Consider the following 13,278-nt stretch of genomic DNA (forward strand, 5'->3'; position numbering starts at 1 on the left):
AAGATGAGGAGGGAGACAGGGAGACAGGGAGGCAGGCTCCTCGAGTTTGAAGGTGATGGTTAGTGGTTAAGGAGTGGCGACGAATGCTCTATAGTTGTCAGTAGTGTACAAAAAAAAAAAAAAAAAAAAAAAAAAAAAGTACTTTTCAACAAGGTCATAATGACGTGAAATGTACTCGGAAGAAAAGGTGCAATAATAAATTGTTGGATTCATCCTTCACAAATATATTTAATATCATAGCAATAACCTTTGTTCTGGATAAAGCCTGACATTACACTTAATCAGATGATGAAAAGCTCCAGGAATGCCTGAGAGAAAATACCACGCTCTGCTCTACTTTCACTAGCACTCAAGAAAAGAGCCTTTCCAAGTAGCTTGCATCTGATGATGCACACTAGGTTCATCGTAAGAATGTGCTCTTGAAAGATGATAAGATGCCAAGAGATGGAATATCATGTTTTTTGTTGTTGTTGTTTTCAGCTGTAACAGCGCCTTCCATGAGATGGAAAAAGTCAGTTGATCGTTTGAATCGTCAGAACGACTGACAAGACATCAACCTGCAAGCCGTGAAATCTGCGGCATCCACTATGACGTCGGTCGCAACCTATTAGAGAATGCAGGAGACGCCTGTATCCTTCAATGTCTTTATCAAAAGGGCACCTTAAAGTTTATAGCTTTATTTGTTAGTGTATAGATTTACAGAAAGTGTTGCGTTCGTCTTTGTGTAATTATAATATCTATATCGGTGAAAGGTGCCTTTTTCACGAGGAACCTCTTCCCTAATGTCTTCAGTGAAAATGTTCTTTAACAGTAAAAAAAAAATATATATATATTATTATCAAAATGTATCTTTTTTTGGGGGGGGATCAAATGGAAAGGCATGAATGCATGGAAATATTTTTGTTTCTAAAGCAGAGTGCTTTTGGAAGACGGGGCCAGTTCTCAGGAAATCTTCCCTGTGTAAGAATAGCTCCAATGAAAATACCCGAGCTGAAACCGGGCCACACTCCCCGTCCTATCGCAAGGAGAGCGAGGGAGAGCGAGAGCGTCTGACACTCTGTGCGTGACCCTCCACGAGCCTTTGAACGGAAGTTAAGCGGTCAGCAATGGCTGGCCTCCCAGTGAGAAAGCAGCCCTTTAGCGGCAGCCAGAGCAAAGTCCCTGCTTACAGTAGGTCTCCAGTTGGCTCCGTAAGTGCCTTGTGGTGAAAATTGGGAGAAGGACTGAGGAATATATTTAACAGCCAAAGAAGGTCCTGAAACTCCAGCAGCACATCTGGAAAAAGGACTAAGCCAGGGAAGGGGAAGCCCTGAGACCAGGAGGCTGAGGGGGGAAAAGAGTTGGACAAAGTGAAGGGTTTTTCGGGGTAAAGGGGGTCGGATCTGTGACTACATATTACGGGCTGATCTTGGGTTTGCCAGCGAGGCCGAGCCTTCATCGTAAAAGTAAGAGGATCAGTGGAATGAAATGCACATGGAGACAATAACTTGCGACAGCTGTCATTTACCAACAAACCTTAATCCTGAGGGTTTGTACTTGAAAGAGATTTGCGGAACAAGGATAATTCCGCTATTGTAATCATAACACTGTTGAAGCAGTCTGTCGTCAAACAACCGAAAAGCACTTGTGGTGGTGTCCGGTGGGACGCGGAGGGCTTGATTCTGGAGAGCTGGACGCCACCTGCACACCGCCTGAACTCACATCTGAACAAAGCAGTGTTTGGCGCCCAAAATTGACATCAATGCATCATCGCGGACAGAGCTACACAATTCAATGGCTTGGGCCGTCCGACATCCGGGCACGGATTCAATCATCCACCTACTCAAACGGGAGCAGATCGTCTCGGGATCGTCCGGTGAACACAATCCTCTGTGTTCCCGGCGGCCAAAAACATCCCTTTTATCAACAGCATAAAGACAAGTTGTTTACACCACCTTCTCTGTCGTCCTCGGTCTTGACAATCACGAGGCGCTTGCAGAGGAGTTTGTACTGAAGAAGGGAGGCGCAGAGCTGGGTGTGGCAGGATACAACGCTTACGTTCCAAATCTTTACCGTCGCATCAAGGTCACGCCATGGGGAGCGCGGTATGCCGTGACGATTATTGGCCAAAAAAAAAAAGAGCTGAGTTGGGTAGCGTGAGCAGCCCCACCAACGCTTAGACGGACTTTGCAGCTTTGCCAGCACTAAGCCAGATGATAAATCATCCAGGTGACGGAAAGAAATTAAGGACGAAATCACACAGAGTTGCCAAAAGGTAATCCGCTGATTCATACTTTTTTTTTTTTTTTTTTTTTGCACGTCGCCCTCCCAAAAAAATTTAGGGGAGGTCTGTAGAATCGAGGGAATTTAGTGCGTGGCTGAGTGCGACCGATCAATGGGCACGTAGGCCGACCGGACCCTACATCAGCTTCACTTTGGTGACAGCGACTTTAAAATGTGAAGGCAGGGTCGGCAGATGACCTGCTTTTCCCAATCCACAGCCAGAAATGATGGCTGCGGTCTACATGCCATAAATACTATACAGCTGAAATGTAACTGACTGAAAAAAACGACACTGCAAAGACCTTACTGCTGGAATTAAATGCAAAGAAACTTGTACCTGTGCTTTCTTTTTATTCTGGTTGATGTTAAGGTTTTAATTTTTTATATTTTTCAACAACGGTTATTCGTTTTAGTTTGTATTTGTTTTTGTATCTGTGTAAAGTACGTAGGTAGTAAGTTAATAGTGATTATTTGGTGTGACTGAATTATATTCAACATGATTTTATACTGTATATAAATTTATATATATATATATATATAAATATATATATATATATATACATATATATATATAACATATACATATTAAAATAATGCATAAATATATATATATATATATATATATATATATATATATATATATATATATATATATATATATATATATATATATATATGAATTTGCACAAAAGGTCCAGCAGCTCACCAGACCCAGGAAGATTTGTACCCGACAAAGGATCTCATCTCTTTAACAAGAAGATTCCTGGCTGACATTTAGGCCTGTGCACCTCTCCCTTATAAGATGATCCGATACTTATCTAAATACATGGGCTAGGATACCATTCAGGGGCGATACATTTTAATACGGAATGATTCGGTGCAATGCAATCTTTTACAGTTCTTGACATTTGTTTAATGTAGACATTCATTGTCCATTAGAAATTTAAATAAGCCAATTCTATGAAAAGGGCATTGCTTACCTTCGAATTATATTTCATAAAAGACCAGGGAATCTCAAATATTGTTGGCGAGGGTGGCGAGACGGAGTCAGAGAGAGAGAGAGAGAGAGAGAGAGAGAGAGAGAGAGAGAGAGAGAGAGAGAGCGGACGTTCGACCAGGGGAGTCTTCTGCAGCATTTTCGTGAGTTTCTACTTGTGTGAAACGAACATTGTAAACCCAACTCAGGGATAGTCCCGCTCCGCCTCGGATCTGGACACTGGTTTGCGTAAGGGAGAGGGAGCGACTTCCAGTCCACTGGGCAGTCCAGTTTGAAGGTTACGTGACTTGTGACGTTGGCTCAGCGAGTCCCCTGCAGCAGCTTAGTTTGATACTGAAGTAGAATGAGCAGCAAAGCTTCAGTCAACCCATTGGTAACTTCCAGGGGTTCATGGTGCGGTTATATCCACCCAGGGGGTGTGCGTATCGATGGAGTCGCACCTTTAACGTTGAAAACCGGTTTCGGATTGGCATCGGCGGATGGTGACACCCTCACATCCACTGAATTCTGGGGGGGAATTATTTTTTCTCCCGTCTTTCGTATTTAATTTGCAGCACTTCTGAAACAAAAACGAGCGGATCACTGCTTGATCTGTTCCTCGAGTAATTGATGGATAAGATATTAGACGAAACAACACTTCATTAACACTTCTATCGAACCCTGCGGAGGGAATTAGGGCGCGGCAGTAAACAGCAGGAGTAAAGGGTAATTAAGCGATATCGCACTCGAGGTCGTGCTGTTACGCTGTGTATGGGCCCGCTGGTGATTATCTACAGCTGGAACACCATCAGCATGACCTTGAGCGTCATATTGCTTCCGTCTATTAGACAGCTCTGAACTTTTTTTTTTTTTTTTTTTTTTTTAGATCAAGTAATGATCATTTGAGATTTTTCTTGTTTACCCAGCTCTGTTAGAGAAAAAAAGAAAAAACAAGCGTTGCCGGGCAACAGATGACAAACACTGGGCTGGTAAAGCGGCGCGATCCATTTAGCAAAACGCCCCCAAAACGCACTGATCTAATGCCTCTTCGTCAATCATATTTCTCCACTGTAACTGACCGTAATGAGAAAAGATTACATGAGAAACAATACGACTACCATAAAATAGCAATCGGGCCGGCCGCGCGCACACACACACACACACACACACACACACACACACACACACACACACACACACACACACACACACACACACACACACACACACACAGACACACACACACACACACACAATTTGGATGATTCCATGGACGGGCTCCCTGTGTTCCATGTCCTGCAGTGAGCAGCCAACCCATTCCAAGGGCTTTCCAGTGTGACTGGGCGCCGTCTAATTAATTAGGAATGTCGAGGCAGCGGAGTCCGCCTTATTAATTACTGCTCTAAGCTGGGAAATAATTGGAGCTTCAGAGAAGGTAATTCAAAAGAGGAAAAGCTCCTTCCAAAAAAAATTTTTTTTTTCAGTTTTGAAGGAGTTAGTTAAAAGGCCCGAGTTTGGACAGCGACTCAGCCGGAGCGCGTCTTTGAAACTAATGAATTGCAGTGTATCACGGCCCTGCAGCCGCGGGGGTAACAAGAGAGGTACAAAGGCTAGTGTTAACCTCGCCGCGTGCTTCCCTGGGTAATAGGTTTCTGTGGATCAGAATGAATTTTAGAATACAGTATGTGTGCATGTTTGCGTGTGTGTGTGTGTATGTGTGTGTGTGTGTGTGTGTGTGTGTGTGTGTGCGTGTGTGTGTGTGTGTGTGTGTGAGTGGGGGATGGTATGTGTCTGTTTACGGTTTTGAATTTCGCCCGATAAGAGAATTGTTTGACTGACCGTGAACGCACGGGACTGAGGTAATTCCGTTCTTTACACGCACACAGGCACGCACACACACACACGCACGCGGGCACGCACACACGCACACACCGCCAACCGCCGCCTCGTACAGAGCCAGACACCGCTGATTGTCTCACGGTCTTATCCGTCCACGATCCGTTGCCCGTCTGCCCATCCATCACCGCGGGAACCATTCGGTTAATAGGTCAGCAGGAACGGCTTATAAGGCTCGACGGGCCAGCGGCGGGGGGGTGTGGCGAGTGTGTTGTCAGCCCCCCCCGCCCACCCTCTGCCTCTGTTGACAGAGAAGATCCATATCTCCCCTGGACGGGAGCTGGGATGTAATTAGATGTCATCTCCGCCGTGATTACAGAGGCACGCTGGAAAGAGCACATATTAAAAGTCCCGACGTTCCCTCTGATAAAAAAAAAAAAAAGAAAATCAGACGGCCGTCCATCTTCCCTCCTCCTGCCGTTCGGCCTCCGCAAGCTGCCGCCGGCAACCTCCTCCGACCGGCCTCCGTCGCATCCATCCTCCGTCCTTTCTAATCCCCCACGCGGCTCTTGGGAAAGCCGGCGACCATGGCGACGGCGTGTTCACTGGGACCGGAAGGGGCGGAAGTTTCTCGTCTTCCGCGCGGCTGAGTCGCGAGAGAGTTTGGAGTCTGAGCTGAGTCTGAGTCCACTTCCACCGGGCGGACTCAAATGTTCAATTGGCCAGACGCCGTGTCCCCGCCACCGATTAGAAGCAAAATAGCCTGTTTGTCGCCCTTTCGTATTATTTCCGACTTAATGACTTAAAGGATTTTGAACAGTTGTTCCACTCCTGGCGTAATGGCCAGGGGGAGGATTTAACACACACACGAGGTGTCTCGGAGCTCCACGTTTCTGAAGCACTCAGAAAGCGCCCGGGGGGACGGCAACTCCGCAACTTGAGGTCACCGAGTTGTGTTTCCCTTCCAGACAGGGACAGTTATGTGTTTGTGTTCTTTGGCCCCGCCGCTCGCAGGCTTCCCACTCGGGCCCCCGTGGGAGGCTGCTTCCTATCCCTCGCTTCTCGGCGAGACGCGAGGATGTCCTTACGGCGCGAGCGAGCGAGCGGGTCACCGGCCCCCCCTCGGCGGGCGGCGGGCCAGCGCCGGTCCCGCCCGGACCCGGCGCCCGGGGGCCGCGGCCACGGTGCGCACATGCGACGGGGAATGTGTGTGTATTTGGATGCTCTCCGGGGCTCCGTCACGCGACACCTCCAAACACCGGAGTTCATCCTTGATCCGGGCCAAGTCAGGCCTGAGGACGCACGCCCTGTCCCTGCTCGGTGCTCAGCGAGATAGGCCGATCAATGTGTGTGTGCGGGATGGGTGGTGGGAGTGTATGCCTGTTGATGTTTTAAAATTTGGGTGATAAGGATTTAAGGATTGTGTGTGTGTGTGTGTGTGTGTTTGTCCGCCCGCTTGGACGGTTCCAGATGACGGATGGCCGACCCGCCGCGATCAACTTCAACTCCAGGGCCCAACAACAGAACAAGACAGATCAGTGAAAATCCCCCGGCGCAGGTATCCAAGAACAGTCCCACACCCAGCGGACGAGCCTCCCCGGGCCTCCACCCAAGCACCCCTCCCGAGTCCATTGCAAAGGCGGAGGGAGGATGGAGAGGGCGGGGGGGCTCTTTCACCGGACGCTCAATTTGATCCGCAAATGAAGGATTCCCCGCGTCCCTCACCGACAGCTCCAAACAATCCAACGTGTGGGGCTGCCGTGTCAAGATTGAAGTATTTGGACAGAATATTCACGAGGGGAGAAGGTTGCGACTTCAGCGGCAAATGATTACGAAATACGCCGCTCGCAAAGGGTGTCGATTAAAGTGGGGGGACGTGGTCCAGTTTCCAGATGCAAAGCGAGTTTTATTATTATTTTTTTAAGTATGAAAAAGGAAAAAAAAAACCACGCCGCAAACGCACGGAAAACTTTATTCGACCGATCGCGTCGTGACGCGAGTGCTTAACTGGAAAATAACATCACCGTTTAAACGGGAAGTTAATGACTCATCTCTTGACATTGTTGCCTGTGAGCGATTGCTATGGCCTCTGAATTGAACCTTATTTTCTCCTCATGGATGTTTAGAGAACAAATTATAATAGAGTTCACTGGGTCACGCACTCAGCGACGTTTTTGTGTTTTTTCTATTTATTTGTCTCTAATAAAATGACTGAGCTCTTCAGAAAAAAGAAACAGCAAAACAAAACAGCAAAACAAAAAAACAAGAAACTGAACGGCATCATGTGACAGCCAAGCGGTCACAAGTTTAAACAGCCAGAAAAACAGCCACGAAAACAGAAAGAAATTGCCTATCAGCCTAATCTAAACCCAATGGCACGAGCGGATTCTTTTTGAGGCTATTTAGAAAAAATATGAACCGAGTTGTTTTGTTTTCTTTGTCCAGCTTTGTATATCAGAAAAAAAAGAACACAATGTCCCATAAATTGGGATTTTAAACCTCAGATATGGACGTGGGGGTGGGGGGGCATCAGGCGTCTGATGGACGCAAGTCGATAAAACCACAAACCGACCCGATGGAGCAACAAGGGGGACGGTGACGGTGCAATTACAGCAGCGCGGCTTAGATAACTCGCATGAAGTCGTGCACCCACTCGTACCGTTAAAACCGTGGATCGAAACTTCTCTCCACTTCTCTCCTGTTTAGTTTCCGCCAAGATCCGTCAACAACGGCCGGGGCATAATAAACACAAACGTTTAGGTTTTTAATTTGAAGGCGTTTCGTCCGCTCGTGAACCTCCAGTCGTCGGACTTGTGTTTGAACAACTGGCCTCCATCAGTGGCACACGGCCACAGACACATGTGTCTAATGGCGAATCACGCTCTCATAATAGAGCTAAATCTGTGTAATTAAATTACTTTTTGATCTCCGCAGAGTCGCAGATTTATTTTGACCTAATTTTACGAAAGCCAATTCTTTATTTGTTCTTCGATGTTGGCCAGCTTGCATAATTAAACGGCGGGAGGATCATGCAAACCCACGGAAAAAAAAAAAATCGGACCCCCACCGGCATCGTACACGTTATAGCGTTGTAGTAATTAGGCGCCGTCCTACGAGCCCCACTGCAAGCATTCCCAGTAAGTCCTGTCAAGTTGGGGTTTGGAATGCTTGAAGGGTTTGATTTGTTAAAAAAAAAAAAAAAAAAAAAAAAAAAGTATTACCATCAAGCTCATTAGAAAAACGCCCAGATTGAACCTCTCCGCTGTTTGTTCTTCTTGGCTCAGGGTTTTCCAGCTCTGTAGATTTAATGGTTTCAAACAACGATGACAGCCGCCTTGGACGGGGGGTCCCGCAGGTGAGGCACGGTACCGCTACGGCACCGTTTTTTGTTTTTTTTATGTTTTCTTTGCTTTGTTTGTTTGGTCCAGATGAGCGTCGGAGGAACTTGAATTCCTTCAAAACAAAATATATTTTTACTGAAGTGGGGCGCACACTACACGTCGGGTCTAGTTCAAAATAAAAGAGTGGATGGACTCTGTGAGTCGGGTCGAGGTAAAGAGCAACCACGCTTTCCCACAAAACGATGTTTTTCCGACTGAGGAAACCGTGAAATTGCGGCGGTAATCGCCGGCGTAACCAAAGAGCTCTGCACCGCTCGGTCTGCAGGTGAATCCATGTATTATAATGAGACTGGCAAGCGAGTCAGGTTCATGGCTCCCCCACCACCGCCGCCGCCATCCCCAATGCCGCCACCGCCGCCCCTTCTTGCATTCCCCTTTCTCCCTCTCTTTCTTTTCCGTCCCCTTCCCTTCATCACGCAGACAGCTCTACTTGTTCCTGGTTGCTCATGTGTGGCGGCGGCACTGGATGGAGACATATTGCTTCATCAATCACATCCCATTCTTCCTCCGCCCATCGCGGCGCCGCGGCCGACCGCACCGAGCCGCGATGACAAATGCTCACTCGGGCGTCGCCGCGAGACCCGACTCTATCAAAGCGTACCTCCGCCGGCGGGGCGCCCCACCTTCCAAAGCCCTGCTTTTTCCCGGCTCCCCGTGACCGGCGGCGTGTCGAGGGCGTCTCAATGTGGGGAGTGTGTGTGTGTGTGTGTGTGTGTTCGAAAGCCAGCATTCGCCCCCCCCCCCCCCCCCCGGCGTTACGGCGATAGATACAATTAAGGCGAGCCATGTCGCTTCCCATCGCCATCTGGCTGACGTATTCGGCAACCTTCGGTCTTTCGGGTCCGTTTGCCGTGGAAGATAAGCCGTGCCGACGTGAGCCCGACGCGGCGGCGGCGGAGGAGCCCCCCCCCCCGTTCAGTTTTTTTGGCAGCCGCCCTAGTCGCAGCCCACGGGCGCTGCGCATGTCCCCGTCTTGTACTCGGAGGGAAAGCGGAGGATTCAAAAGCAAAGCCGGGGTTGGAACGGAGGGAAAAAACACTTACTCATTTTTCTCTACAGCCAGGAGCAGCTGCTCACCTTCTGCTTCTATCAGGAGCCTCAGCGACGCAGCCTGACCCTGGATGACACAGACGAGAACCAAGGAGAAGACCAGAGAGATTAGTTTCACAGTCTGGGAAATGGCCCGTTGTTGTGGCTGAGAGATGTTTGATATTCCGCTCGTCGCGCTTGTTTTGTTTTGGTTTTTTTTCTTTGAGTTTACCGAGAAAAGACAAATGAGCGGGGCTCATATCCCACCCCCCCTCGCCTCCCACCGCCTCCCCCCCGCACGCGATCGCTGACGCTCAAATAATAAAAACCCCTGTCGCCGAGGGGCCTTTGACGAGCGCTCGAATCGGCAAAACAGGACGTCAAAGGGGAGGGGGGGAACCCGGGCGGGAGGCATTTCAATGGACGACAGCGAGTCGCAAATCCTCACGAAGTGACTTTGTATCTTTAAACAAGCACGAAGGGATCAGGCGCACAGGCTCTTGTCTGCTTGACATTTATCCCGCGAGAAAAAGAGAGATGCTCCGAAGCGCCGAATGAGAAGAGCGCTGGAGGGACGGCGAGGCCGGGTTTTGTAGCGAGACCTCGCGCATCGGCTCCACGCACACGCACGCACGCGCGCACCTGAGCCTCCCTGTGTACTCGCGATAAAAAACTTGGGCTCTTTTTGGAGATTGGGCTCTTTACGACAGACTCTACATAAATATTTGATCCATTTTTCCGTTTGAACGAGAGTCAGAAGAGTCCGCCGCCAGGGCTGCGACCATCACCCCCTCACCGCTGTCACGTGACGTCACCTCGGTTTTGAGCTCATTACCGTCATCAACGCAAATAATATACATATATAGTTTATTTTTCTTTTTTTTTTTACTGGTGACAGTTACAGAGGAAGCACAATAATCATTGCTAAGTTATCATCATTGACTGTCTTCAGAAGTTCAAGGACTTCTGGAGAAACGCTTCAGTTTCTCCGCTCTGTGTGCGAGGGGGCGGGACAGTCCATTTAACACACGGGGGATTTCTTTTGTGAGTGTCAGACTATAATTATTAATTATTCCTAGGGATGTACCCGACTCGGAATATTGTCAGTGGAATCGGATTGGTCTGCTCATTGCGAATATAAAACATATAGAAATATATTTATGATTCCCCTTAGTTATAATTCCTCATTGAAATGCTATCCCTGTGCATCGTCTTGAAAGCTTCTATCTGTTTTATCCTGTTATTGAAATGCACAGGCTGACAGAAAAAGAAAAAAAAAAAAAAGTGCCGCCGCCCACTCCCTCACTTCCGTTGTGTATTCCCTTACAGTCCGACGTCCTACAAATAAAGTGCGCTCGTATGCACAAAAAAAAAAAAAACACACACACACACACACACGCACACACACACACACAATATGGGTCAACCCGAGCAAAGAGCGGCGCTCTCTGGGTTAAGTCATCCGTCATGCCCGCGACCGATGTGGAGTGGATCACGAGGGGATCTGGAAGCGCACACACTTGAAGGGCTGGAGGCGGCGGCGTTGCGCAAGCCATGTTGGAAATAATCTTCCTGCTCCTTTCAGCTACAGCTACTTTCAAAATGGGAGCGGTGACCCACTGAAGCCCACGAGAGTAGTCATGTACACACACTTTATATACATGGATGAATGAATTGGGGATGGGTTTTACACCACTGCGTCCAAGCATACTCCTCATCCCTCTTAGAATAAAATACCTGCACTGGGCTGCTGTTTATTTCACTCGTATCCCAACACACACACACACACACACACACACACACGCACGCAGGCACGCATGCACGCATGCACACACACCTTTTTGTTTTTTGTCGAGCCAGGAAAAACAAATTCACAGATGAATAAACTCAGTAATAGAACTTGGAACTGCAAGCTGAGTTTTTTAAGTTTGCCTGGCAGCCGTATAGCTCTTTTTTTTTTTTTTTTTGCTTTTATCTTTGATGCCTGGCACTTTCACGCCACTTTTTTTCTGTAGAGTAAATGTGTCAAAGGCAAAAAAAAAAAAACAACAAAAAAAAGACTTGATAAAAAAAGAAAAAAAACTGCTTTAAATGTGTATTTTTATCATAAGAAATGTAAATTGGTCTTGGGGAAAAAAAAAGCGTTAGGAACTAGTGTCAAAGTCAAGGTATCAGTATCAGTACCTTGAGAGTGCAAATTCTCAAATAAGCACAAAATAAAGTTAGGATTCCATTCAGCCAAATTAGCTATTTGTGGAAATTGGACTATTCTGGGATGCGTTTTTTGTTATTTACCTGGTATGGGAGTAGACTGATGGGTTTCCAGTGTTGTCCAACCAACAGGAGAGGTGCCGTCGTCCCATAGTGTTTCTGCCTGGCTCCTGGTCGGTGTTGGAAAGTCTTTCCTGTGAAAGACAAAGAAGCCCGTCAGAAACGCGGCGAAACGAGAACCAGATGACGAAGACGCAGAACGAGCGGCGATCTCAATTCCTCTGCACAGAGCGAGTTATCGGCACTGCCGAGTCGGTCCTTCGGGAACGTCACCGGAGAACCGCGAGACTCCTCACGCAGCTGCCGCCGCCGCCGCCGCTCTGGCGACGGCTCCTCCAAACGCGAGAGTCGGCGCAAAGCGAAGCGGAAGGAGTCGCGTGTTTTGTGAAGTGCTTTGCCTTCCCCGGCGGACGATCAAGGCTCGCGTCAAAACGTGTCATCATAGAGTTCTTCTTTGGGGAAATGTGCCCTACGTTCTGTATGACCTTACTTGTCGTTACCATAGATTGTTGTTGACTATTACCGTTGAGTCCGGTGTCCCATCCAAAATATAACTTCATCCTTCTACACGCATCGCGAGGAGGCTTCTGCTTTACCTTCAAGGGCAACCACGTTTCTGATGCATCTGTTCGGCACTGATCCACCGACGACACGCCGACTCTATACGACCCGTACAATAAAATGTTACAGGGAAGGGGGCTAATGTGCGTTTAACAAAACGGATGTCACTGTATTCATGTGAAATGTGAATAATATCAGCATTCACGTCGTACCAAAAGTGGTAATGCAGCTGCGAACGCTGCTGCTGCTGCTGCTGCTGCTGCTGCTGCACAAGAGGCCAGACATGTCACAGAAAATCCCAAACAACTGATACCGGCTTTTAAATCTATATTTCGGAACTAACGACCCACATCATGCTGTGTCCATTACGGTTGGTTAACTACTGAGTACATGGGATTATTATTTTTTTTTTTTATGTGCGGTTCCAAAACGTTGATGTGCTGCAATATCACTGTGAGAATGCATCCGACTCAAAGTCAAACTCTCTATCTATTAGTGATTAGTAATGATAAAATTCAACCTATAATACAAATGGTCACTGGAGCATAATTTGAGGGTCGTTAATGGACGGCTTTATTCTGCCAAGGCAAACAAGCAATGCACTTCATGTAGTATATATATATTTTTTATCATAACTGACAATTATCCACATCACAAAATAAAACCGGCGTCACGGATTTATGATTTCCCCTCGCAGAACATAAACATCTGTTCACTTCTAATAATAGAAGGTTAGGGCACCGGCGCTTGTCTTCACGGTAGCTGTCACAAAAACCCCGGGTGCGGCGCCGCAAAAAAACCCCAAAAAAACAGCTCCCTCAGACATCAAGGAATGAGAAATGTCAGCCTTTGTCAAAGAAACCATAAACACCCCCTTGCCACTCAAGCCGCAGCTCATTTGCATAATTACCCCACAGTTCTCCGGGAGCACGGAGTCGTGAA

The 13,278-nt window shown here is 47.7% G+C and overlaps 1 protein-coding gene across 1 annotated transcript in view; it reads right to left on the reverse strand.

The window, feature by feature from the left end:
• Positions 1-13,278, reverse strand: part of adam12a (ADAM metallopeptidase domain 12a) — a 78,112-nt gene that overhangs the window by 52,537 nt on the left and 12,297 nt on the right. The window contains exons 2-3 of the mRNA XM_080021263.1: positions 11,800-11,909; positions 9,519-9,592 (exon numbers count right to left, since the gene is read on the reverse strand). Coding sequence (XP_079877389.1) covers positions 9,519-9,592; positions 11,800-11,909 — 184 coding nt within the window. The remainder of the gene's footprint in view (positions 1-9,518; positions 9,593-11,799; positions 11,910-13,278) is intronic.

The sequence above is a fragment of the Zeus faber genome (assembly GCF_960531495.2).
Source record: "Zeus faber genome assembly, chromosome: 20".
Taxonomy (NCBI): domain Eukaryota; kingdom Metazoa; phylum Chordata; class Actinopteri; order Zeiformes; family Zeidae; genus Zeus; species Zeus faber.